General features: G+C 43.1%; 3 protein-coding genes and 2 pseudogenes across 3 annotated transcripts; all 5 read right to left on the bottom strand.

The window, feature by feature from the left end:
* Positions 1 to 823: 823 nt before the first annotated feature.
* Positions 824 to 2,200, bottom strand: LOC130209288 (protocadherin alpha-C2-like). Its single transcript, XM_056438850.1, has one exon. It carries the CDS (start codon positions 2,198 to 2,200, stop codon positions 824 to 826), a length of 1,377 nt encoding a protein of 458 aa, XP_056294825.1.
* A 1,028-nt stretch (positions 2,201 to 3,228) lies between these two features.
* Positions 3,229 to 5,580, bottom strand: LOC130209287 (protocadherin alpha-C2-like; annotated as a pseudogene).
* Positions 5,581 to 6,695: 1,115 nt separating this feature from the next.
* LOC130209286 (protocadherin alpha-C2-like) lies at positions 6,696 to 9,048 on the bottom strand (annotated as a pseudogene).
* Positions 9,049 to 10,133: 1,085 nt separating this feature from the next.
* On the bottom strand, positions 10,134 to 14,260 carry LOC130209285 (protocadherin gamma-A4-like). Its single transcript, XM_056438849.1, has 2 exons — positions 13,034 to 14,260; positions 10,134 to 11,480 (listed from the first exon to the last, which is right to left on the bottom strand). Exons 1-2 carry the CDS (start codon positions 14,258 to 14,260, stop codon positions 10,134 to 10,136), a joined length of 2,574 nt encoding a protein of 857 aa, XP_056294824.1.
* Positions 14,261 to 15,896: 1,636 nt separating this feature from the next.
* On the bottom strand, positions 15,897 to 26,580 carry LOC130210165 (protocadherin alpha-C2-like; the record flags this gene model as incomplete). Its single annotated transcript, XM_056440155.1, has 2 exons — positions 15,897 to 18,246; positions 26,570 to 26,580. Coding segments are annotated over 2 exons (2,361 nt in total), but the record flags the coding sequence as incomplete, so codon positions are not given.
* Between the last annotated feature and the right edge of the window lie 663 nt (positions 26,581 to 27,243).

The raw sequence follows: 27,243 nt of genomic DNA, 5'->3' as shown, positions 1-27,243 counted from the left end.
CTGGAGTGAGTCTACCGCTAACCAGCGTGCGATGGCGCGGCTGCGGTTCTGACCTGGACGTTCCAGATGCCACTCGCCTGAGTGACAGGGCATGGACACAGTTGAGTCTGGAGTCTTTCGACCTCGAGCACGTCGAGGTTCAGGCGCTACTCTGGACACTGATGGAGCGGGATGGCTCGGTCCAACCACGCGTGACTTGGTGCTCAGCCTCTGTGAACTGAGTCTACGGATGTGCACTTGGCTCGTACCAGTGGCACCGGTGCCGGCGTGACTATGTGCCCGTAGTTCTGGATCGGTCCAGACGTCAGCGACAGGGCGTCTGCAGAGTCCGGCCCTTGGCCTTCAGTGGTGATACGCGTGTATCTAGGCTGAGTGGCTCGTGCTCGTGTCGGTACAGTGGCGTAGTTAGCCTGATAGAAGTCATGGTGAGTGTCATCCTTCTCAGTAAGCTGGATGATCTCATTCTCAGGTAGTACAGTCATGAGGCACAGTGAGAAGCAGTATGAGTCTACTGAGATGTGTATCTCAGTGTCGATAATGAGTGGACATGTATGTCACAGTTGCATCTTTCTGCACAGTGTTTGTGTCATTTCATCTCAGATGACAAGTCTGTCAGGGGACTGATTTCAGTTAATGCAGTATGAGACTGTTATTAATGATTTATTGTATTGTATGTTTGATATATCGTATTAGCTAGTCCTATGTCCTGCACTACTGAGCATTTCTACGACGATGTTTCATTCCACTGGTTTTCGATATGTATTTCATATTATTCATTATTCGTCTCGATATCCTCCGCATCTCAGTCTCCCTAATGTGCATCTCATTTCAATTCTATCAAGTAGGAACACCATTCATTTACATCCAGCAGTTCTAACGTCATTGTTTCATTGTCAGATAAAGGAGGAGAGCCTCTGTCCGTCACAGTGAACGTGATGTCATATTCTGGGACCTTCTCCCGGTCTAGTGGCTGTGACACTACTAACTCATAATAGTTATCAGAGGACTCCCTCAGTTTGAAAGGCATATTATCTGGAATATGAAGGTCAACCACTCCATTGTCCCCAGAGTCTTTATCACTGACACTAACTACAGCTATCACTGTGTCTATCGGTTCATTTTCTTTTATTGGACTTTGAAATGATTTAATAGATATTTCTGGATGATTGTCGTTCATATCTGTCACCTGAATTGACAGTGTACACTGTCCAGATAAGGAGTTAGGCCCCTTATCCCTGGCAATTACTTCCATGTCATACAGCTTAAAGTCCTCATAATTTATCATCTCTCTCACTCTGATTTCTCCATTCTCTGGATTCAAGTTAAACACCTGTTGCGTTCTCTCTGATGTATATAAACTATATACATAAACTATATCAGAATTTGAACCTTCATCTAAATCAGTGGCGTTTAGTTTTATTACTAGACTGCCAATCGGGGAGTTTTCCATCACATCTACAATGTATTTGTCTTTGTCAAAAGAAGGGGCGTTGTCATTCACGTCAAGCACGCGAACAATGATGCTGGCTGTACCTGTGCGCGTGGGCACGCCACCGTCCACAGCAGTGAGAATTAGATTATGAACAGCCTGCTGCTCTCTATCTAAATCTTTTTTCAGAATCAAATCTGCAAATTTAGAGCCATCTCTTCCGGTCTGAATCTCGAGTTTAAAATGTTCACTTGAGCTCAGATGGTAATCTTTCACAGAATTTGTTCCAACATCTGGGTCCGCAGCATTATTCAATGAGAACCTCTCTCCAATGGGGCTTGATTCAGAGATGTCCAAATCCATCGTTCCTCTTCGAAAATGAGGAGCGTTGTCATTAATATCCAGAATTTCGACCTCGATATTAAACATTCGTATTGGGTTTTCAATCCTAGCGTCTAATTTAAGAAAGCATGATGTGGTTGTCTTTGATGGGCATAACAACTCTCTGTCAATCCTCTCCAGAATGAACAGCTCTCCCGTTTCTTTGTTTATATCAAGATATTTCTTATTGCCCACAACGTCGACGCGCATTTTTCTTCCCGTTAATGTCTTCATGTCTAATCCCAGATCAGTTGCTAAATTAGCAACGACAGAGCCTTCCTCCATTTCTTCGGGAACGGAATAATGGGTGACGGTAGATACCGTGTTCATCATGGCAGCAAGAAAGAGAAATACTGAAACATACCCTCTCCCGGAATACTGACGAGCCATTGTAAAGAATCCGTATTTAAAAACTTGAAATGTGACGTCGGGTGAAAAATAAAATAAAAAACACAGTCCTTCTATTCAATGATAAAAATCATCGGGTGTGTTAAGGAACCCGTTTCATTATTCTGGTATCAGCAGTTATCTGCCTACAATGTGTCTCCCTGCCAAGCATCCAATAAACTATCGCGAGAACTGTGACTTCCTCAGATATGAGTCGGTGGAGAGCAGCGACATGAAATGTCTTTTCTGTGTTTTTGCACCTCGTAAAATATCAAAGAAGTCAACATTTCGTTTAACAAAGAAAAATACTATCCAAACCTAATTTTGAATAAAAGTAAACAAATAATTAAACGTGTGGCTTTCCCCCCTGGTACTGTGGAATAAATCACTCTAGGTTTTATTATTATTTTGTATTATGTATTAAGTTGATTTTGTTAAAGAAATATGCAAATATTTTAAGGTATTTGATTGTGTATTCCACATATATTACACGGTAAACTATTGTTAGAATATTGATGTCAGTCATTACCTTCGTTTATGCGCCGGTTTGTGCGTAAAACCACTGCAAGATTTAGAATGATAATTTCTATCGACGCGAATTAGTCTCTAATTTAATGGTTTTGCTGAATGTTGTCGGTAATTATATGTGTTTGTTCAAGTCATGTTGCCACCTGAAGCGCACTGCCTCAAGAATTATAACCGGTGTACCTGATCCGCGTGCGAGAAAAAACTTTTTTTTTGAAGGAGAAAAAGTTTCAAATTCACTGTAATGTATCCAATAATACAAAATAAATGTGAAAAAGTATGTTAACATTCAGACAATGCATTGATGTCAACTTTGATTATCACCGGTATGGAGACGAGATGTGTTTCTGTACTCTCATATGAACCACTAAAAAATGTATGCTTCAAGAGGTTGGATTTATGGAATATTAAGGCCAAAACCAAAACGGTTGTAAAATATAACGTTTCAAACTTTCATTTATCTCTGCATTTGATGGCCATGCTCGAATAATATCTGATGAATTGAGTTAATTCCATACCTGCAGAGTGGAAGCCGCTGAGTCACTAGTGTATGTCAGTCCTGTGCCTCTTGGTATGCTGGACACGAAGTATCTGGAGCCCTTTGGCACCGGCTGTCTAACCACCATCTTCCCCTTCCTGGTCTCTGCTAGAAACAGACTGTACCAGTAGGCATCGTTGGAGACCAGCGTGGAGTCTGCGATGGTGGAGTTCCTCTCACTGAGCACACTGTTCCTGCAGGGAGGAGCCGCTTTGCTGGGCTTGGGTTTCTGACACTTGAGCACGATGGTGACCAGAATGGTGATCAGCAGGAGAAATGACACCGAGCCCAGGCCGATGACCAAATACAGGTTGAGGTCTGAGAAGATGTCATATTCCAGAGGCACCTCCGTCATGTCCGAGTAGGCCTTCACGGCAGTCTCCACTGTGGACAGCTTGATGGTGACTGTAGCGGAGAGAGTGGGCTGCCCGTTGTCCTTTGCAACAACAACCAGTCGCTGGTGACGCGGGTCTCTGTAGCTGAACATCCTCATAGTCCGGATCTCTCCGTTGTACTGATCCAGACTGAACAAGGTGGCGTCAGTCACTTGTAGAAACTGGTACGTAATCCGAGAGTTGTGCACCGAGTCGGTGTCCAAGGCGATCACTTTGGCCACCAGAGAGCCTTTATCGGTGGATCTGGGGATCTTTTCCTCCACCACCGAGCCGCGCGCGCCACGGAGAGACGATCATCGAGGCGTTGTCGTTCTGGTCCACTATGATGATGTGGACCGTCACGTTGCTGCTGAGTGGAGGAGAGCCAGAGTCTCTGGCCTCGATGTGGAAAAGAAACTCGCTCTCGATCTCATAGTCAAAGGTTTTCAGTGCGTACAGATTACCGTTCTCTGGATTGATGGAGAACAGCATGGACATGGAGGTGTTGGCTATCTCCCTCTCCAGGATGAAGTACACTAGGTACTGGTTTTCATGGAGGTCAGGGTCAAACGCAGTGAGTGAACTGAGCAGGGCCCCAGGTGCGTTATTCTCCATCACACGTATCGTATAAAATGACTGAGGAACTGGGGAACATTGTCATTTACATCCAGCAGTTCTAACGTCATCGTTTCATTGTCAGATAAAGGAGGAGAGCCTCTGTCCGTCACAGTGAACGTGATGTCATATTCTGGGACCTTCTCCCGGTCTAGTGGCTGTGACACTACTAACTCATAATAGTTATCAGAGGACTCCCTCAGTTTGAAAGGCATATTATCTGGAATATGAAGGTCAACCACTCCATTGTCACCTGAGTCTTTATCACTGACACTAACTACAGCTATCACTGTATCTAATTCTATGTTTTCCTTGACTGGACTCTGGAATGATTTAATAGATATTTCTGGATGATTGTCGTTCATATCTGTCACCTGAATTGACAGTTTACACTGTCCAGATAAGGAGTTAGGCCCCTTATCGCTGGCAATTACTTCCATGTCATACAGCTTAATGTCTTCATAATTTATCATATCTCTCACTCTGATTTCTCCATTCTCTGGATTCAAGTTAAACACCTGTTGCGTTCTCTCTGATGTATATAAACTATATACATAGACAATATCAGAATTTGAACCTTCATCTAAATCAGTGGCGTTTAGTTTCATTACTAGACTGCCAATCGGGGAGTTTTCCATCACATCTACAATGTATTTGTCTTTGTCAAAAGAAGGGGCGTTGTCATTCACGTCAAGCACGCGAACAATGATGCTGGCTGTACCTGTGCGCGTGGGCACGCCACCGTCCACAGCAGTGAGAATTAGATTATGAACTGCCTGCTGCTCTCTATCTAAATCTTTTTTCAGAATCAAATCGGCAAACTTCGTCCCATCTCTTCCGGTCTGAATTTCAATAGAGAAATGTTCACTTGAGCTCAGATGGTAATCTTTCACAGAATTTATTCCAACATCTGGGTCCGCAGCATTATTCAATGAGAACCTCTCTCCAATGGGGCTTGATTCAGAGATGTCCAAATACATCGTTCCTCTTCGAAAATGAGGAGCGTTGTCGTTAATATCCATAATTTCAACCTCGATATTAAACATCCGTATTGGGTTTTCAATCGTAGCGTCTAATTTAAGAAAACATGATGTAGTTGTTTTAGAGGGACATAACAACTCTCTGTCTATCCTCTCCAGAAAAAATAGCTCCCCCGTATCTTTGTTGATGTCAAGATATTTCTTATTGCCCACAACGTCGACGCGCATTTTTCTTCCCGTTAGCGTCTTCACGTCTAATCCCAGATCAATTGCTAAATTAGCAACGACAGAGCCTTCCTCCATTTCTTCGGGAACGGAATAATGGGTGACGGTAGATACCGTGTTCATCATGGCAGCAAGAAAGAGAAATTCTGAAACATACCCTCTCCCGGAATACTGACCAGCCATTGTAAAGAATCCGTATTTAAAAACGTGAAATTGAAATGTGACGTCAGGTGAAAATTTAAAAAACAAAACACGGTCCTTCTTTTCAATGATGAAAAATCATCGGGTGTGTTCAAGGAACCCGTTTCTTTATACTAGTATCAGCAGATATCTGCCTACAATGTGTCTCCCTGCCAAGCATCAAAGAAACTATCGCGAGAACTGTGACTTCCTGAGATCTGAGTTGGTGGAGAGCAGCGACATGAAATGTCTTTTCTGTACCTTTGCACCTCGTAAAATATCGAAGAAGTCAACATTTCGTTTAATAAAGAAAAATACTATCCAAACCTAACTTTGAATAAAAGTAAACAAATAATCAAACGTTTGACTTGTTTTCCCTGGTACTATGGAAGAAATTACTCTAGGTGTTATTATTATTATTTACGTATGTATTAAGTTGATTTTGTTAAAGAAATATGTAAACATTTTAAGGTATTTTTTTGTATTCCACATATATTACACGGTAAACTATTGTTAGAATATTGATGTCAGTCATTACCTTCGTTTATGCGCCGGTGTATGTGCGTAAAACCACTGTAAGATATAGAATAATAATTTCTATCCACACGATTCAGACTCTAATGTAATGGTTTTCTGAATGTTGTCAGTAAATATATGTGTTTGTCTATGTCATGTTGCCACGTGAAGCGCACTGCCTCAAGAACTATAACCGATGTAATGTGTACCTGCATCCGCGTGCGCGAAAAACAAATTTGTTGAAGGAACAAACGTTGCAAATTCCCTATGATGTATCCAATAATACAAAACAAATTTAAAAATCATGTTAACATTTCGACAATGTATGGATGTCAACTTTGATTAAGACCGGATATGGAGACGGTATAGATGTGTTTCTGTACTCGCATATGAACCACTAAAAAATGTATGCTTCAAGAGGTCGGATATATAGAATATTAAACATTGCAAGGCCAAAACCAAAACGGTTGTAAAATATAACGTTTCAAACTTTCATTTATCTCTGCATTTGATGGCCATGCTCGAATAATATCTGATGAATTGAGTTAAGTCCATACCTGCAGTGTTGAAGCCGCTGAGTCACTAGTGTCTGTCAGTCCTGTGCCTCTTGGTATGCTGGACACGAAGTATCTGGAGCCCTTTGGCACCGGCTGTCTAACCACCATCTTCCCCTTCCTGGTCTCTGCTAGAAACAGACTGTACCAGTAGGCATCGTTGGAGACCAGCGTGGAGTCTGCGATGGTGGAGTTCCTCTCACTGAGCACACTGTTCCTGCAGGGAGGAGCCGCTTTGCTGGGCTTGGGTTTCTGACACTTGAGCACGATGGTGACCAGAATGGTGATCAGCAGGAGAAATGACACCGAGCCCAGGCCGATGACCAAATACAGGTTCAGGTCTGAGAAGATGTCATATTCCAGAGGCACCTCCGTCATGTCCGAGTAGGCCTTCACGGCCGTCTCCACTGTGGACAGCTTGATGGTGACTGTAGCGAGAGAGTGGGCTGCCCGTTGTCCTTTGCAACAACAACCAGTCGCTGGTGACGCGGGTCTCTGTAGCTGAACATCCTCATAGTCCGGATCTCTCCATTGTACTGATCCAGACTGAACAAGGTGGCGTCAGTCACTTGTAGAAACTGGTACGTAATCCGAGAGTTGTGCACCGAGTCGGTGTCCAAGGCGATCACTTTGGCCACCAGAGAGCCTTTATCGGTGGATCTGGGGATCTTTTCCTCCACCACCGAGCCGTGTGCGCGCCACGGAGAGACGATCACCGGGGCGTTGTCGTTCTGGTCCACTATGATGATGTGGACCGTCACGTTGCTGCTGAGTGGAGGAGAGCCAGAGTCTCTGGCCTCGATGTGGAAAAGAAACTCGCTCTCGATCTCATAGTCAAAGGTTTTCAGTGCGTACAGATTACCGTTCTCTGGATTGATGGAGAACAGCATGGACATGGAGGTGTTGGCTATCTCCCTCTCCAGGATGAAGTACACTAGGTACTGGTTTTCATGGAGGTCAGGGTCAAACGCAGTGAGTGAACTGAGCAGGGCCCCAGGTGCGTTATTCTCCATCACACGTATCGTATAAAATGACTGAGGGAACTGGGGAACATTGTCATTTACATCCAGCAGTTCTAACGTCATCGTTTCATTGTCAGATAAAGGAGGAGAGCCTCTGTCCGTCACAGTGAACGTGATGTCATATTCTGGGACCTTCTCCCGGTCTAGTGGCTGTGACACTACTAACTCATAATAGTTATCAGAGGACTCCCTCAGTTTGAAAGGCATATTATCTGGAATATGAAGGTCAACCACTCCATTGTCACCTGAGTCTTTATCACTGACACTAACTACAGCTATCACTGTGTCTATCGGTTCATTTTCTTGACTGGACTCTGGAATGATTTAATAGATATTTCTGGATGATTGTCGTTCATATCTGTCACCTGAATTGACAGTTTACACTGTCCAGATAAGGAGTTAGGCCCCTTATCGCTGGCAATTACTTCCATGTCATACAGCTTAAAGTCCTCATAATTTATCATCTCTCTCACTCTGATTTCTCCATTCTCTGGATTCAAGTTAAACACCTGTTGCGTTCTCTCCGATGTATATAAACTATATACATAAACAATATCAGAGTTTGAACCTTCATCTAAATCAGTGGCGTTTAGTTTTATTACTAGACTGCCAATCGGGGAGTTTTCCATCACAACAACAATGTATTTGTCTTTGTCAAAAGAAGGGGCGTTGTCATTCACGTCAAGCACGCGAACAATGATGCTGGCTGTACCTGTGCGAGTGGGCACGCCACCGTCCACAGCAGTGAGAATTAGATTATGAACCGCCTGCTGCTCTCTATCTAAATCTTTTTTCAGAATAAAATCTGCAAACTTTGAGCCATCTCTTCCGGTCTGAATCTCGAGCGTAAAATGTTCACTCGAGCTCAGATGGTAATCTTTCACAGAATTTGTTCCGACATCTGGGTCCGCAGCATTATTCAATGAGAACCTCTCTCCAATGGGGCTTGATTCAGAGATGTCCAAATCCATCGTTCCTCTTCGAAAATGAGGAGCGTTGTCGTTAATATCCAGAATTTCGACCTCGATATTAAACATTCGTATTGGGTTTTCAATCGTAGCGTCTAATTTAAGAAAGCAATACGTAGTTGTCTTGGAGGGGCATAACAACTCTCTGTCTATCCTCTCCAGAATGAACAGCTCTCCCGTTTCTTTGTTGATGTCAAGATATTTCTTATTGCCCACAACGTCGACGCGCATTTTTCTTCCCGTTAGCGTCTTCACGTCTAATCCCAGATCAGTTGCTAAATTAGCAACGACAGAGCCTTCCTCCATTTCTTCGGGAACGGAATAATGGGTGACGGTAGATACCGTGTTCATCATGGCAGCAAGAAAGAGAAATACTGAAACATACCCTCTCCCGGAATACTGACGAGCCATTGTAAAGAATCCGTATTTAAAAACTTGAAATGTGACTTCGGGTGAAAAATAAAATAAAAAACACAGTCCTTCTATTCAATGATAAAAATCATCGGGTGTGTTCAAGGAACCCGTTTCTTTATACTGGTATCAGCAGTTATCTGCCTACAATGTGTCTCGCTGCCAAGCATCAAATAAACTATCGCGAGAACTGTGACTTCCTCAGATATGAGTTGGTGGAGAGCAGCGACATGAAATGTACTTTATGTGTGTTTGCACCTCGTAAAATATCAAAGAAGTCAACATTTCGTTTAACAAAGAAAAATACTATCCAAACCTAATTTTGAATAAAAGTTTAAAAAATAATCAAACGTTTGACTTGTTTTACCTGTTACTGTGGAGGAATTTACTCTCGGTGTTATTATTATTATTTATTATTTTTTAAAGTTGATTTTGTTAAATAAATATGTAAATATTTTAAGGTATTTTAATTTGTATTCCACATATACTACACGGTAAACTATTGTTGAATATTGATGTCAGTCATTACCTTCATTTATGCGCCGGTTTGTGCGTAAAAACACTGCAAGATACATGATAATAATTTATATCCACACGAATTCGTCTCTAATTTATAGGTTTTGCTGAATGTTGTCGGTAAATATATGTGTTTGTCCCAGTCATGTTGCCACCTGAAGCGCACTGCCTCAAGAACTACCTGATCCGTGAGCGAGAACAAACTTTTATTTAAGGAGCCAAAGTTGCAATTTCACTGTGATGTATCCAATGTTAAAAGACATTAAAAAACATCATGTTAATATTCAGACAATGTCTGGATGTCAACTTTGATTATCACCGGTATGGAGAGGGTATATGTGTTTCTGTACTCGCATATGAACCACTAAAAAATGTATGCTTCAAGAGGTTGAATTTATGGAATATTAAACATTGCAAGGCAAATACAAAAACGGTTGTAAAATGTAAAGTTTCACACTTTCAATTATCTCTGCAATTGATGGACATGCTCGGATAATATCTGATGAATTGAGTTAAGTCCATACCTGCAGAGTGGAAGCCGCTGAGTCACTTGTGTATGTCAGTCCTGTGCCTCTTGGTATGCTGGACACGAAGTATCTGGAGCCCTTTGGCACCGGCTGTCTAACCACCATCTTCCCCTTCCTGGTCTCTGCTAGAAACAGACTGTACCAGTAGGCATCGTTGGAGACCAGCGTGGAGTCTGCGATGGTGGAGTTCCTCTCACTGAGCACACTGTTCCTGCAGGGAGGAGCCGCTTTGCTGGGCTTGGGTTTCTGACACTTGAGCACGATGGTGACCAGAATGGTGATCAGCAGGAGAAATGACACCGAGCCCAGGCCGATGACCAAATACAGGTTGAGGTCTGAGAAGATGTCATATTCCAGAGGCACCTCCGTCATGTCCGAGTAGGCCTTCACGGCCGTCTCCACTGTGGACAGCTTGATGGTGACTGTAGCGGAGAGAGTGGGCTGCCCGTTGTCCTTTGCAACAACAACCAGTCGCTGGTGACGCGGGTCTCTGTAGCTGAACATCCTCATAGTCCGGATCTCTCCGTTGTACTGATCCAGACTGAACAAGGTGGCGTCAGTCACTTGTAGAAACTGGTACGTAATCCGAGAGTTGTGCACCGAGTCGGTGTCCAAGGCGATCACTTTGGCCACCAGAGAGCCTTTATCGGTGGATCTGGGGATCTTTTCCTCCACCACCGAGCCGTGTGCGCGCCACGGAGAGACGATCACCGGGGCGTTGTCGTTCTGGTCCACTATGATGATGTGGACCGTCACGTTGCTGCTGAGTGGAGGAGAGCCAGAGTCTCTGGCCTCGATGTGGAAAAGAAACTCGCTCTCGATCTCATAGTCAAAGGTTTTAAGTGCGTACAGATTACCGTTCTCTGGATTGATGGAGAACAGCATGGACATGGAGGTGTTGGCTATCTCCCTCTCCAGGATGAAGTACACTAGGTACTGGTTTTCATGGAGGTCAGGGTCAAACGCAGTGAGTGAACTGAGCAGGGCCCCAGGTGCGTTATTCTCCATCACACGTATCATATAAAATGACTGAGGGAACTGGGGAACATTGTCATTTACATCCAGCAGTTCTAACGTCATCGTTTCATTGTCAGATAAAGGAGGAGAGCCTCTGTCCGTCACAGTGAACGTGATGTCATATTCCGGGACCTTCTCCCGGTCTAGTGGCTGTGACACTACTAACTCATAATAGTTATCAGAGGACTCCCTCAGTTTGAAAGGCATGTTATCTGGAATATGAAGGTCAACCACTCCATTGACCCCAGAGTCTTTATCACTGACACTAACTACAGCTATCACTGTGTCTAATTCTATGTTTTCCTTGACTGGACTCTGGAATGATTTAATGGATATTTCTGGATGGTTGTCGTTCATATCTTCAATTATAATCTTAATAGTACATTGTCCTGATAATGCACTTGCTCCTTTATCAGTTGCTATAACTTCCATATCATAAATCCTGTAATCTTCATAATTCAACATTCCTTTACGGTAATTTCACCAGTAGAAGGATTCAGATTAAATGTTTCCTGTGTTTTCTCTGACGTATATAAACTATATGCATACGTTACATCAGAATTCGACCCTTCGTCTAAATCTGTAGCATTGAGATGGATAACGAGGCTTCCAGTGGGAGAATTCTCCATTATTTTTAAAGTGTAGTTTAATTTGCCAAAAGTCGGAGCGTTGTCATTTGTGTCTAAAACATGAACAATAACACGTGCAGTGCCCGAACGAGCAGGTGTGCCTCCATCTACAGCTGTGAGTATTAAATTATGAACAGCCTGCTGCTCTCGATCTAAAGTCTTTGTTAAGATTAATTCAGCAAATTTGGACCCATCTCTGCCACTTTTAACTTCAATATTAAAATGTTCACTTTCACTCAGGTGGTATGTTTTCACTGAGTTGGTTCCGACATCCGGATCCGCTGCGTTACTGAGAGAGAATCTCTCTCCGCTCGGCGTCGCTTCAGATATATCAAGATGAATGGCGTCTCTCCGAAACTGTGGGGCGTTGTCGTTCATATCCAATATTTCTACTTCTATATTAAAAATCCGCAGTGGATTTTCTAGCGTTATCTCCAGTTTGAGATAACACGACGCTGATGTTTTGGTGTTGCAAACATTTTCCCGGTCAATCTTTTCCACAACATACAGCTCTCCAGTCTCTTTGTTCACATCCAGATATTTCTTGTTCGCAATGATGTCCAGACGCATCTTCCTCTGGTTCAGCGTTTTAACATCCAGGATGAGATCGGTAGCAAGGTTTGCTACAACTGATCCTTCTTTCATTTCCTCCGGTATTGAATAATGAGTCCCTGAAGTCGATATGTTACGAACGAAATAAAAAAGAATAACGAGCAGCACGTACCTTTTACAAGAATGCAATAAAACGGACTCCATTGTTGTCAGCGGGTTGACTGCACTTCAAAGGAAATTACGTTCGTTTCCAGTGATATTGAGTTGTTCTCGATCGGCCGGGGTCTCGAGCATGTTTTCACAAATTAATCCCAAAAATGTATCGGTGCCGAAAGCCGCGAGCGCATATTGTGTGTGAGATTCAGCACCACGGAGCTCTCCGACGATCTTCCCCGATGACAACATTCACTGTCATGACGTTCACGATCCGGCATTTTACTAACATAACAGCGCCACCCTTTAGAGGCTTTCAAGACTTTTGAACTCAGTTCAACCAGATGTACATTAAAGAGTGTATTGGTTTCAATGAGAGTACAAATTAGTAATGCTGACGATTATTAATAAATTAACACTATACGTTTTAAATTCATAAAATATATTGATCGAAAATAACTACGATGTCAACTGAAATAAAACTAAATATTGATACATTATAAATATAAAAACACGTGTACATTGGACTCTCACCTGCAGTGTTGAAGCCGCTGAGTCACTAGTGTATGTCAGTCCTGTGCCTCTTGGTATGCTGGACACGAAGTATCTGGAGCCCTTTGGCACCGGCTGTCTAACCACCATCTTCCCCTTCCTGGTCTCTGCTAGAAACAGACTGTACCAGTAGGCATCGTTGGAGACCAGCGTGGAGTCTGCGATGGTGGAGTTCCTCTCACTGAGCACACTGTTCCTGCAGGGAGGAGCCGCTTTGCTGGGCTTGGGTTTCTGACACTTGAGCACGATGGTGACCAGAATGGTGATCAGCAGGAGAAATGACACCGAGCCCAGGCCGATGACCAAATACAGGTTGAGGTCTGAGAAGATGTCATATTCCAGAGGCACCTCCGTCATGTCCGAGTAGGCCTTCACGGCCGTCTCCACTGTGGACAGCTTGATGGTGACTGTAGCGGAGAGAGTGGGCTGCCCGTTGTCCTTTGCAACAACAACCAGTCGCTGGTGACGCGGGTCTCTGTAGCTGAACATCCTCATAGTCCGGATCTCTCCGTTGTACTGATCCAGACTGAACAAGGTGGCGTCAGTCACTTGTAGAAACTGGTACGTAATCCGAGAGTTGTGCACCGAGTCGGTGTCCAAGGCGATCACTTTGGCCACCAGAGAGCCTTTATCGGTGGATCTGGGGATCTTTTCCTCCACCACCGAGCCGTGTGCGCGCCACGGAGAGACGATCACCGGAGCGTTGTCGTTCTGGTCCACTATGATGATGTGGACCGTCACGTTGCTGCTGAGTGGAGGAGAGCCAGAGTCTCTGGCCTCGATGTGGAAAAGAAACTCGCTCTCGATCTCATAGTCAAAGGTTTTCAGTGCGTACAGATTACCGTTCTCTGGATTGATGGAGAACAGCATGGACATGGAGGTGTTGGCTATCTCCCTCTCCAGGATGAAGTACACTAGGTACTGGTTTTCATGGAGGTCAGGGTCAAACGCAGTGAGTGAACTGAGCAGGGCCCCAGGTGCGTTATTCTCCATCACACGTATCGTATAAAATGACTGAGGGAACTGTGGAACATTGTCATTTACATCCAGCAGTTCTAACGTCATCGTTTCATTGTCAGATAAAGGAGGAGAGCCTCTGTCCGTCACAGTGAACGTGATGTCATATTCTGGGACCTTCTCCCGGTCTAGTGGCTGTGACACTACTAACTCATAATAGTTGTCAGAGGACTCCCTCAGTTTGAAAGGCATATTATCTGGAATATGAAGGTCAACCACTCCATTGTCACCTGAGTCTTTATCACTGACACTAACTACAGCTATCACTGTGCCTAATTCTATGTTTTCCTTGACTGGACTCTGGAATGATTTAATGGATATTTCTGGATGGTTGTCGTTCATATCTTCAATTATAATCTTAATAGTACATTGTCCTGATAATGCACTTGATCCTTTATCAGTTGCTATAACTTCCATATCATAAATCCTGTAATCTTCATAATTCAACATTCCTTTAACGGTAATTTCACCACTAGAAGGATTCAGATTAAATGTTTCCTGTGTTTTCTCTGACGTATATAAACTATATGCATACATTACATCAGAATTCGACCCTTCGTCTAAATCTGTAGCATTGAGATGTATAACGAGGCTTCCAGTGGGAGAATTCTCCATTAATTTTAAAGTGTAGTTTAATTTGTCAAAAGTCGGAGCGTTGTCATTTGTGTCTAAAACATGAACAATAACACGTGCAGTGCCCGAACGAGCAGGTGTGCCTCCATCTACAGCTGTGAGTATTAAATTATGAACAGCCTGCTGCTCTCGATCTAAATTCTTTGTTAAGATTAATTCAGCAAATTTGGACCCATCTCTGCCACTTTTAACTTCAATATTAAAATGTTCACTTTCACTCAGGTGGTACGTTTTCACTGAGTTGGTTCCGACATCCGGATCCACTGCGTTACTGAGAGATAATCTCTCTCCACTCGGCGTCGCTTCAGATATATCTAGATGAATGGCGTCTCTCCGAAACTGTGGGGCGTTGTCGTTCATATCCAATATTTCTACTTCTATATTAAAAATCCGCAGTGGATTTTCTAGTGTTATCTCAAGTTTAAGATAACAAGTCGTTGACGATTTGGAAGGGCAAACATTTTCCCGGTCAATCTTTTCCACAACATACAGCTCTCCAGTCTCTTTGTTCACATCCAGATATTTCTTGTTCGCAATGATGTCCAGACGCATCTTCCTCTGGTTCAGCGTTTTAACATCCAGGATGAGATCGGTAGCAAGGTTTGCTACAACTGATCCTTCTTTCATTTCCTCCGGTATTGAATAATGAGTCCCTGAAGTCGATATGTTACGAACGAAATAAAAAAGAATAACGAGCAGCACGTACCTTTTACAAGAATGAAATAAAACGGACTCCATTGTTGTCAACGGGTTGACTGCACTTCAAAGGAAATTACGTTCGTTTCCAGTGATATTGAGTTGTTCTCGATCGGCCGGGGTCTCGAGCATGTTTTCACAAATTAATCCCAAAGATGTATCTGTGCCGAAAGCCGCGAGCGCATATTGTGTGTGAGATTCAGGACCACGGAGCTCGCCGGTGGTTCTAAGATCTTCCCCGATTACAACATTCACTGTCATGACGTTCACGAGCCGGCATTTTACTAACATAACAGCGCCACCCTTTAGAGGCTTTCAAGACTTTTGAACTCAGTTCAACCATAGGCTATACATTAAAGAGTGTGTTGGTTTCAATGTGAGTACAAATTGGTAATGCTGACGATTATTAATAAATTAACATTATACGTTTTAAATTCATAAAATATATTGATCTAAAATAACTAAGATGTCAGCTGAAATAAAACTAAATATTAATACATTATAAATATTGGACTCTCACCTGCAGTGTTGAAGCCGCTGAGTCACTAGTGTCTGTCAGTCCTGTGCCTCTTGGTATGCTGGACACGAAGTATCTGGAGCCCTTTGGCACCGGCTGTCTAACCACCATCTTCCCCTTCCTGGTCTCTGCTAGAAACAGACTGTACCAGTAGGCATCGTTGGAGACCAGCGTGGAGTCTGCGATGGTGGAGTTCCTCTCACTGAGCACACTGTTCCTGCAGGGAGGAGCCGCTTTGCTGGGCTTGGGTTTCTGACACTTGAGCACGATGGTGACCAGAATGGTGATCAGCAGAAGAAATGACACCGAGCCCAGGCCGATGACCAAATACAGGTTGAGGTCTGAGAAGATGTCATATTCCAGAGGCACCTCCGTCATGTCCGAGTAGGCCTTCACGGCCGTCTCCACTGTGGACAGCTTGATGGTGACTGTAGCGGAGAGAGTGGGCTGCCCGTTGTCCTTTGCAACAACAACCAGTCGCTGGTGACGCGGGTCTCTGTAGCTGAACATCCTCATAGTCCGGATCTCTCCGTTGTACTGATCCAGACTGAACAAGGTGGCGTCAGTCACTTGTAGAAACTGGTACGTAATCCGAGAGTTGTGCACCGAGTCGGTGTCCAAGGCGATCACTTTGGCCACCAGAGAGCCTTTATCGGTGGATCTGGGGATCTTTTCCTCCACCACCGAGCCGTGTGCGCGCCACGGAGAGACGATCACCGGAGCGTTGTCGTTCTGGTCCACTATGATGATGTGGACCGTCACGTTGCTGCTGAGTGGAGGAGAGCCAGAGTCTCTGGCCTCGATGTGGAAAAGAAACTCGCTCTCGATCTCATAGTCAAAGGTTTTCAGTGCGTACAGATTACCGTTCTCTGGATTGATGGAGAACAGCATGGACATGGAGGTGTTGGCTATCTCCCTCTCCAGGATGAAGTACACTAGGTACTGGTTTTCATGGAGGTCAGGGTCAAACGCAGTGAGTGAACTGAGCAGGGCCCCAGGTGCGTTATTCTCCATCACACGTATCGTATAAAATGACTGAGGGAACTGTGGTTTGTTGTCATTTACATCCAGCAGGTGCACAGTTATTGTTTCGTTGTCAGACAGAGGTGGTGCTCCTGCATCTGTCACAATCAGTTTGATGTCATATTCAGGTACTGTTTCACGATCTAAAGGTGCGGACACTATGAGCTTATAATGCATGGGTCTATCTGATGACTTGTTTAGAATAAATGGTATGTTCGGATTTATGGATAAGCTTACGTTCCCATTATAGCCAGTGTCTCTGTCACTTATACCTACAAGAGCAATGACACTTCCTACGGGGATGTTCTCATCCACTGTGTTTTTTACAGACTGTATGGTAATTTCCGGATAATTATCATTCATATCCGTCACGTGTACGACTACTTTACACTGCCCCAGCAAGGGATGCGTCCCCTTGTCTCTCGCTTCAATGTGCATCTCATATATTTGCAGATCTTCATAGTCAATAGTACCCTTCACAGTTATCTCCCCAGTATTCGGATTCAATTCAAATACGTCCTGTGTTTTTTCTGATGTGTACAGGGTGAATGAGTAGACTATCTCTGAATTAAGACCCTCGTCAAGATCTGTAGCGTTAAGCTTCTTCACTAATGTTCCGATCGGGGAATTTTCTGTCATATTAATTGTATAAATCTGCTTGTCAAACTGCGGAGGATTATCGTTCGTATCCTGTACTCTAACAATGATATTGGCGGTGCCGGAGCGCACGGGGAACCCCCCGTCCATAGCAGTCAGTTCTAGATTATGAACGGCATTCTCCTCTCTGTCTAAAGACTTAGTCAACACCAAATCAACATACTGAGTTCCATCACTGCCTGTCTGAATTTCGATGGTGAAATGTTCGCTGCTACTGAGTTTGTATGTTTTAATTGTATTTATTCCAACATCGGGATCCACGCCATTAGGCAAGGATAATCTCTCTCCTGGTGTGGCCGATTCGGAAACGTCGAGCTCAACTCGGTCTCGTCGGAAATGTGGAGCGTTATCATTAATGTCTGTTATTCCAAGTTCAATGTTGAAGATCCGCAAGGGGCTTTCTATGATAAGATCAAGCTTTAGAAAACAGGTTTTCGCTTGACAAAGATTTTCCCTGTCCATCTTTTCCACGATGTACAACTCCCCAGTCTTTTTATTTACATCGAGATACTTTTTGTTATGGAAAATATCAAGTTTTACCTCTCGTTGTGCCAAACCTTCAAGATCAAGTCCCAAATCAGCAGCGAGATTAGCCACAACAGAGCCCCTTTCCATCTCCTCGGCTATGGAGTAGCGTGTCACCGAGAAAGCGCTGCGCCATAATGCAGACAGGACAAAGAGCGTTGCACAAAAAATCATCCTTCTGTCTGCTAGAGGGAACTCCACTTTGTGAAAACGTGATTCTTGTTGATTTTTTAGATCCGACAATTATCCTAGGATATGTCTTTGGGTCGTGTTGGTAATCATAAAATAAAACGCATATCTTCCAAAAAGCTGTATCCGACAATACACCCTTTATAAATGGGTGTGTCATGACTACCAGGAGAGACGTGCATTATGCTTTAGTGGTCAACAGTGACACCGTGTGACAGACACTCAACAAGGGGCAGTAACTGTGCAGATATCATCTGCTCTGTTGGCCAAGACCTGTTAACAAATAAAAATGCTCACAGCACAGACATCACACACTTTATTGATTTTGATATGCCGTTTTTTCAAATTCAATGAGGAAGCGGCTGAGTGTTTTTCCTCTGGGTGCTCAGTTTTCCACACTGTTCGAACACATGTGGGTCAGGTGACTGCATGTGACAGTGTGTGTCCACTCTGGCTCAGTGGCAGGGCAGGGTCGTCCTTAAATCAGAGGATCGGTTCGATCCCCGGCTCCGCTAGTCCGGCAAGTCCTGTACAGCTGGAACTCACTGACAGCCAATGAAATAGCAGCATTGTGAACGCTGTCCAAGGTGCTGAAAAGCCACTCGCGGACATGTTTGAGACTCAGTTGGGCCAAAGCATGCACACATCAATGATGAAGAGCTATTTATCAAACACAATAAATGTATCCGACTTTGCTGTTTTCTGATTGTCACTTTATCCTAGTGGCAGACACATTATACAAGTACTTGGCTTACTTATGCATGTATTAACGTAATATATTACAGTTTTCCTTCTCATGAATATATGAATTGCAATTACTTAATGACTTCAATTAAATATTTCTTTGTTCATTATAATGATTCACATATTAATGAGACATGTATATAGGCATTAGTACATTGAATATATGTATTCACAACAGGGACAGTAACTATTTATCACAGAGCCCTGCAAGGTCACACAAACAACACAAATATGTAAAACGAATATGATAATTGATACAAGTATTAAAAAGAGAAAATATATATTCATGACAAAACACTTCCCATTTCTCTTATTTTTTCTTTTCAACTGCTCATCTGTTTTGTTCTGTCTCATAAAAGGCAGACACCTGGAACTCTCTCCATGTCATCTCCTTCTCCATGCCCTGGTCTGCAGGGAAACTACTTGAGCCGGGCAATAAACGTACTTCTCTGCTACTCCAGGGAACCCGGTGTGGATTCTGTGTGCTGGGATTCAGTCCTCTTCCCCCTTTTTCTGGCCTCTCTCCTCCACCCTATTCTTTGTAGCATACAGTTCCTGCTGAAAGAACTTTGTTCCTGCAAAGTCTTTAAAGTGCATTTTTGGTATGATGTAGCCGATTAGAACATGAACAGCTGATTTACAACAACTTCCTATTTCATGGCGAATGGTGTTTCCCCCATCGACCACCTCAGGGATATATAGTATGATAAGTGTATGATCTTTTAATGACTTTTCACTACCAAGGTTCAGATAAACAACAACAAACCATGGCACCATTTCCAAAACAATGGCAAGTTGTGGCAGCTGCAACAGCAACACAACTAGTAAATATATGTTAGGGGTATATATCTGGGATTGTTCATCTGTGGTTTATAATAGCTGCAATGACATTCAGTCAGGTCCATAAATATTTGGACTGACACAATTTTCATAATTTTGGCTCTGTGCACCACCACAATGGATTTTGAATATAACAATCAAGATGTGCTTTAAGAGCAGACTTTCAGCTTTAATGTGAGGGTCTTTACATCCACATCAGGTGAACGGTGTAGGAAGTACACCACATTGTATATGTGGACCCTCCTTTTAAAGGGACCAAAAGTAATTGAACAAACTAACATAATCATCAATATAATTGTCAATTGTAATACTTGGTTGCAAATCCTTTGCAGTCACTGAGAGCCTGAAGTCTGGAACCCAGAGACATCACCAGACGCTGGGTTTCATCCCTGGTGACGCTCTGCAGGCCTCTACTGCCACTGTCTTCACTTCCTGATGCTTCTTGGGGCATTTCCCCTTCAGTTTGGTCTTCAGCAAGTGAAATGCAGCTCAATTTGATTCAGGTCAGTTGATTGACTTGCCCATTGCAGGACATTACACTTCTTTGCCTTAAAAAGCTCATTCCTACACCGTTCACCTGATGTGGATGTAAAGACCCTCACATTAAAGCTGAAAGTCTGCTCTTAACCCTTGTGTTGCCTTCGGGTCAATTTGACCCGATTCAATGTTTCACCCTCCTGTCGCCTTCGGGTCAATATGACCCGATTCAATGTTTAACCCTCCTGTTACCTTTATATTTACTAACATATTTTACCCTTGAGGTCAATATGACCCCAGCTATTAAAATCTCCAGAAAATTATTAGAATTAATATTGTTTTCCAAGTTTAAGTGTGAGGTACTTTATGTTTGTTTGTTGACTCCCGAAAGAACACCGACATTAAACATTGAATCGGGTCAAATTGACCCGAAGGCGACAGGAGGGTTAAATATTGAATCGGGTCAAAATGACCCGAAGGCAACACAAGGGTTAAAGCACATCTTGATTGTTTCATTCAAAATCCATTGTGGTGGTGCACAGAGCCACAATGATGAAAATTGTGTCAATGTCCAAATATGTATGGTCCTGACTGTATGTCATTGCAGCTATTATAAACCACAGATGAACAATCCCAGATATATACCCCTGTTCGTGTTTATCATTGCCATAGCAAAAAGTACCAACTAATGTTAGCGTAATTAGCTTAGCTGAACTAAAACGGGCAGCCATGCGGTCACATATCAGCACTTTCTTTATAAACCAACAGTCGAGGCTCATGTCGTAACTTCAAGGCAGCTGCCAGCCGTGCCGGAAGTGATGCCACGGCGTGCCGCGGCACCGGAGGTTGTAACCGGAAGCATTGTCACGACCGGCTGCTGCCACGATTTGAGCTGGCTCCTACTGCAAACACTCTCCCTCCTCTCTTCACAGGTCCAGTGAGAGCAGCAGTCGGTGAGGACAGCAGGTGCAGAGACGGCCAACATGTGGTTTCTATGAAAACAAAAGCTAAAGAGTGCAATACGTTATTCTGACCTAAAGAAAGGAAAAGCCTTATATCACACACTTGAACAAGTGAAAACACGCTTTCCACTTTCAGATACTGACTCATTACTAACTAGTATGTATATGCAACAGTCTATTCTTTTACACATTAAATATTGTCAAATCTCATGAGAAAAGAAAATTGAAACACATTCATTACTCTACTAATACAATTAAAGTTGATTACAATTCAGTTTATAGTTTATACCAACTAATGCTGAAGTCTTGTCCATGACTTTGTCTGTCTGTGTGTTGGTTACCTGGATCGGTCTGAGGCCCGGGAGACGTACTTGGATTCACATATGGTTAGACAGCAGAATCCACTAGAGGGCGTGGAGGAAACTGAAACAGCGTGAGTGGTGCCATTGAGGATGCCGGAGACTGGACAGGAGGCGTGCTGCATTGAGGAGGTGGATTCAGGGCCAGGGCAAAGTCTGTCTTGGTCCTGTGCTGGTCCCAGTCCAGAAGAACTTGGCGGCAACCAGGCTCAACGCACTGCAGACCCAACTTCTCTCCAGTGTCTCTACTAGAGAAATGAAAAGCTGGACACGGGCTGTGTCCCAACACCTGTTTGGAGACTGCGTTGAGCTGGGCCATTGATGCAGGAGCAGAGACAGCTGGGAGGTAAACACCTGGCTGCTTCAAGTCCAACGGGTCATCCCCTGAGCTTGAAACAGTTCTCGGGAAACGAGTGTTCCAGTGACCCACTGCGCCTGGTGGGAGTAATAACCCTCCTCCTGGCTGTGCCTCTGATGGGCATCAGATTTTGACAATACAGAAAAGAATACTGTTGGTGAAGGTAGAAAGTATCTTTACCGTCACTGCTTTCATTAGTCAAATCCAATGAAACAGGCTGTTTCTAACATTATCATATTAAGAATATACTTCATTCATACACATGTGTTTATGTTGGAATTGGTTAATACTCTCTAGGATTAAACCTAGGCAGGGGAAGCACAGCAGTTTCACATGTATGTGAAAACAAAGACTGATACGTACCCTCATCATGACTGGGATCAATTCATAGTCACGAGGACAATAAGTGGAATGCCAAAAGACAAACATGACGAGAACATGCTCGCCATGAGAGAAGTCATCTTCATGTGGGATAATAACTCATGGTCCAGTTGTCTGGCAGATGATGAGTATGACGCATAAGCAGCTGTTAAACACAAACAAAAAAATATCAAATATGGATTAATAGCAAATCGGAGGAACTGTAAATTATAGTGATGCTCCGATTGATCGGCCGCCGATCATGATCGGCCGATATTGGTAAAAATGGCTTCATCGGCGATCGGCCAAAAGCGCCAATCAAAAAAGTCGATCACGTGACGTAAATTAATTGCGCGACTTCCACCTGCAACAGCAGAGCGGAGCTTGGCAGTGGAAAGCAAAATGACTTCTCCCGTCTGGAATGTTTTCAAATGGAGACATAGTACTTCCAAAAAGCCGCGGACGGCCAGCAAAAGCGCTGCACTTGATGCCATGTCTCCCACCACTCGCTGTGAGTGAGCACTGCCTTGTGTGTTTTTTCTTTCTTCAATACAGGTAATTCATAGTTAGTTTAATTTCTACAAATTGTGCACATAAAATAGGGGGTTATTGCGCTGAATGAATCCCAAAGGGATCTGCATGAAAGTTATGAAATAGGTGAATGAATATATGGCTGTAACATGAAGGTGGATCTGTCCCTTTAACTCTGTGCTGCGTTACGGTGAACATTCCATTTACCCGTTAACAACAGGAACCATTTGAAATGGCGGAATGACTAAATGATGTGAACAATAATAATAATGAACCAGGGAATGATTCAAATCCTACATGAACTAATATCTATACTATATACTGTTGACATGAAACAGACTAACCGCTGTTTCATAGCGACAGCCTTTTAAACAAAGCGAACTCTGCTTGATTATAGATAAAAGATTTTACCATTCCCCTGCCCTTCTGTGATCGGCAGGGATCGGCAATCGGCCGATCATGATTTTGGTGATCGGTAATCGGTGATCGGACCCAAAAATGCTGATCGGAGCATCTCTAGTAGATTATTTAGAATCTTCAGCTCGTAGAAACAAAGAAATAAAAGACACCACATGTTTACTCACAGCTCTGCACATGTTGCTTGGAAGGAGAGACGCTCAGCATCTCTCTCTCCAACTCTTCATCCATTACTGGCATTGTTTTCACACCAGATATTAATAGGTAATCTCTATGGAAAGCAGGACATAGGAGGTTAGTACAGCGGACTAACATCTGATATATTGTGTGTTGAGTGCCTGTCTTTCTGGATGCCTGGGTTTGTTGAGCCACATTATTTACATGTCATTGGCAGACCCCCTCCACCCCCTCCACCCCTAACAGACATGCATCAGAATATGATTATGCTATGTAATAAACAACTTTATCACATTCTGGTATTCTGTTTTTAACAGTGGTAATGAAAGTATACAGATCTTGTACCAAAACATATGTATTAATACCACCACATGGTCTAGATGCTCTTTAACAAGTGGACGTTGGTGAATTTCAGGCCGCTCCGTCTGGACAGTTTTTATTTAGATTTTACTACCATTTCAACAATTTAAATATACTCGAGTTCTTGTCACATATTCAATGGTGTAGTTAAGTTGTAATCACTGTAAACAGCCATTATTCACTGTTTTAACTTCACTGCAAACGCTTCGGCTCGGTTTTGTTTGTTACCTGTTGCACCTGCTCTCCACTGCTACGGACAACTAGCTCGCTGTCTCCCACTAGCCGGTGTTACACCCCAACTGGTTTTCAAACCGGCTGGTTGCCCTACGCGTGCGTCGTGCTCACTTAACAGCTGCAGGGTACATGAAGAAATACATTTAAAAAAAATATATATATAAAAGATCGCACTGACCTGGTTTTGATCTCTTTCGCGCAAAATGAAACTTCCCTCAAAGAGGTGCAGTCTATGCTACGTCACCTGTTATTAGTTTCTACGCAAGTAATTTATATATTCATCCATGACGTCACTTCCTCCACCCAGGTCCGCAACCTCGACATCATCCTCGACCCCACCCTCTCTTTCCTCCCTGATGCGAACCACGCCAACCACATCACCAAAACGGCCTTCTTTCATCTCAGGAACATTGCTCGCCTCCGGCCCTCCCTGTCCTCTGTCTCCACTGAAATCCTCATCCACGCCCTCATCACATCCAGACTCGACGACTGCAACAGCATCCTCTACGGCTCCCCCAACAAAATCATCAATAAACTACAATATGACCAAAACTCTGCCGCCCGACTGCTCACCTCCACCCGACGTCACGAACACATCACCCCGGTCCTACACCGCCTCCACTGGCTCCCGGTCAAGTACAGGATGGACTTCAAACTACTACTCATCATTTGCAAAGCCCTAAACAACCTGGCCCCTCCCTATCTTTCAGACCTCCTCCCCCTCCATGGCCAACCCGTTGCCTCAGGTCCGCCGGTACAAACACTCTGAAGATCATCAGGACGAAGCACCGGACCTGGGGTGACCGGGCCTTCTCAGCTGCTGCACCCGCCCTCTGGAACGCTCTCCCCATCCACATCAGTCAGTCGCCTACCCTACCATCATTTAAACAAGCCCTCAAAACACATCTCTTCAAACTCTTTCACCTGCTAAACCCCCTGAACCTACCCTCCGATATGAGCCACAGCTTCTCCACTTTGCTTTCCTTTCTCTCTTTGTTACCAACTATCTTCTGTTTGTTTGTTTGCCCTGTTTTGTCTTTCCATTTTCATTTTGTTCCGTTTGTAACCGTCTCTTTTCCACAATGAAAAGCGTCTTTGTATATTTAGAAAAGCGCTATAATAGTCCGAATTATTATTATTATAAATTAACGAGTATTTAATTTATACTTATTTGAGTCCTGCATTCAAATAAATGACTCAAGTAGAAATACTAAAGTTTAGCATCAAAACAAACGTGAAGTACCCAAAGTATAAGTAATATGCTGCTGGTAGTTTCATCTATAATAACACTTATATTAGTTGAGAATAATATATGTGGAGCAGTTAATATATGTGACTAAACTGCATGCATCTGTAGTGTTTCCGTTGGGTGGTTATACACCAGATGAATGACAACTTTGCGTATGTTCCTGTGTCTTTATTCTCCCCATACTTTCACACATGTATTCATTATATGCCGTCTGCTTACTCGCCTATATCATGCATATCTATGCTAGCCAAGTGGCGCCGTTCTCACCGTGAACCTCACATTGCCCATTTTTTCTTCAAAATGTATAAACTATATATTCTGAACCTGGGCTTGCTCTTACATATCTAACAATACGTCAACTGCCCTATTTACTATACTGAACATTATGCTCCAAGAGTATGATACATCTATACCACCAGTATCTCTGAACATGTACATTCCACACTATGACGGAACGCATAATGATGCATATTCAAAGTATATTATAAACATTTTCTAATGTGAAATTGCCTAACTTTAAAAATGTGTGGCTACATCAGTCCCTTTGAATTCAAAACAGTTCACATTAGTGTCCCAGTGTATAGTCCTGTAGGTAGCCGGGAGGACGTCTGTTGTGCCCTGAGGGGTATCTTGGTGGTGTTAGAGCAGTGGTCCTCCATCTGCCCTTTTTCAAAAAATATAATTAAGAAAATTGCCTTCACTTTTAATATACCAGATTACTCCAGCAGACAAAAACGATGTCAATAAAGTTTTGCAAAAAATAAAAAATATTTGGCAAATAGCTTATTGTGGCTGCAATTAACATATTTTGCACTGGATATCTTATTTATAAATAATAACAATAAGTGCAAATAAAGAGTTTTACACTAAATATATTTTCAAAACAAGAACGTGCAAAACAAAATTACTGTGTGAGCCATCAAGTTGTATCAGTATTAGTTCAAATTCACTCAGATTCTTAAAGGAATCAATATCCTTGATCGAGTCTCCTGACCCACATCTCAGCTTCAGTGAAACCTGATCTGGTCTGCAGCTGAGGAAGATGCTGCTCTCTGCCTTGAAGATGAAGATTGAATTCTTTCAACTTTCTAAATATGTCACTGAGAAAAATGATTAATCGGCTAATTTAATAGTTATAATTGAATTAATACATTTGTCTCCAAAAAGTATATACATGTTTTACAAATGCACACAGATTCAAAAATACATTCCAATGAATGCATTTGTAAATCGAATATATTTGTGAATTGTTCTTTGCACATTTGTGAATCTTTGAGTGTGCATTTGCAATTATTGAGACTGATCTGACTCCAGTCTGCTTACTCGCCTATGTCATATCTCGGCTCGCCAGGTGGCGCCGTTCTCCCCGTGAACATCACAGCATTTTAAAGTTAAGCGTTCATGAGTGTCGTTAACCGCCGTAGAAGTGCACGTTTATTACGTGACGTGAATAAAAAGAAAGACCGGGACGCCCCGTTCATAGTTTGCGTGTATTTCACTGCGTGTATGTAACGTAATATTCAAAGTATTTATGCTGACTATGGTACAGTAGAAAACGCCATATCATATATTTGAATGGAGTCACGTTAACATGGAGCTACCCATGTTCCCACCTCAAAAATACGATAAAGTCACACATGGATAAACAAAACTGAAGAAACACGACAAACTTTACAGCTGCAAGTGAACAAGGAATGCCAAAACTAATTCTCATTACATTTGAGTTCATTGTAATACACTTGAATGACTTACTGTTTCGCGTAACGACGGAGAGGTCCAGGAGGTGCGTGCTGTGGATCCAGTTTACCACTGCGGACATGTGGGGATACCAGCCGCCGCTTAAAATATAATGCACCTCTATTCATGG

The sequence above is a fragment of the Pseudoliparis swirei genome, chromosome 19, assembly GCF_029220125.1.
Source record: "Pseudoliparis swirei isolate HS2019 ecotype Mariana Trench chromosome 19, NWPU_hadal_v1, whole genome shotgun sequence".
In the NCBI taxonomy this organism is placed as follows: Eukaryota; Metazoa; Chordata; class Actinopteri; order Perciformes; family Liparidae; genus Pseudoliparis; species Pseudoliparis swirei.
The sequence above is the reverse complement of the archived record's forward strand: the minus strand, read 5'-3'. Positions and strand labels throughout refer to the sequence as shown.

Bases quoted from the DNA above. Each gene is read 5' to 3' on its own strand.
- LOC130209288 (XM_056438850.1), bottom strand. From the start codon at position 2,200: ATGGCTCGTCAGTATTCCGGGAGAGGGTATGTTTCAGTATTTCTCTTT.
- LOC130209285 (XM_056438849.1), bottom strand. From the start codon at position 14,260: ATGCCTTTCAAACTGAGGGAGTCCTCTGACAACTATTATGAGTTAGTA. The intron at 11,481-13,033 runs GTGAGAGTCCAA...AAATCATTCCAG, and splicing joins CAGCGGCTTCAACACTGCAG to AGTCCAGTCAAGGAAAACAT.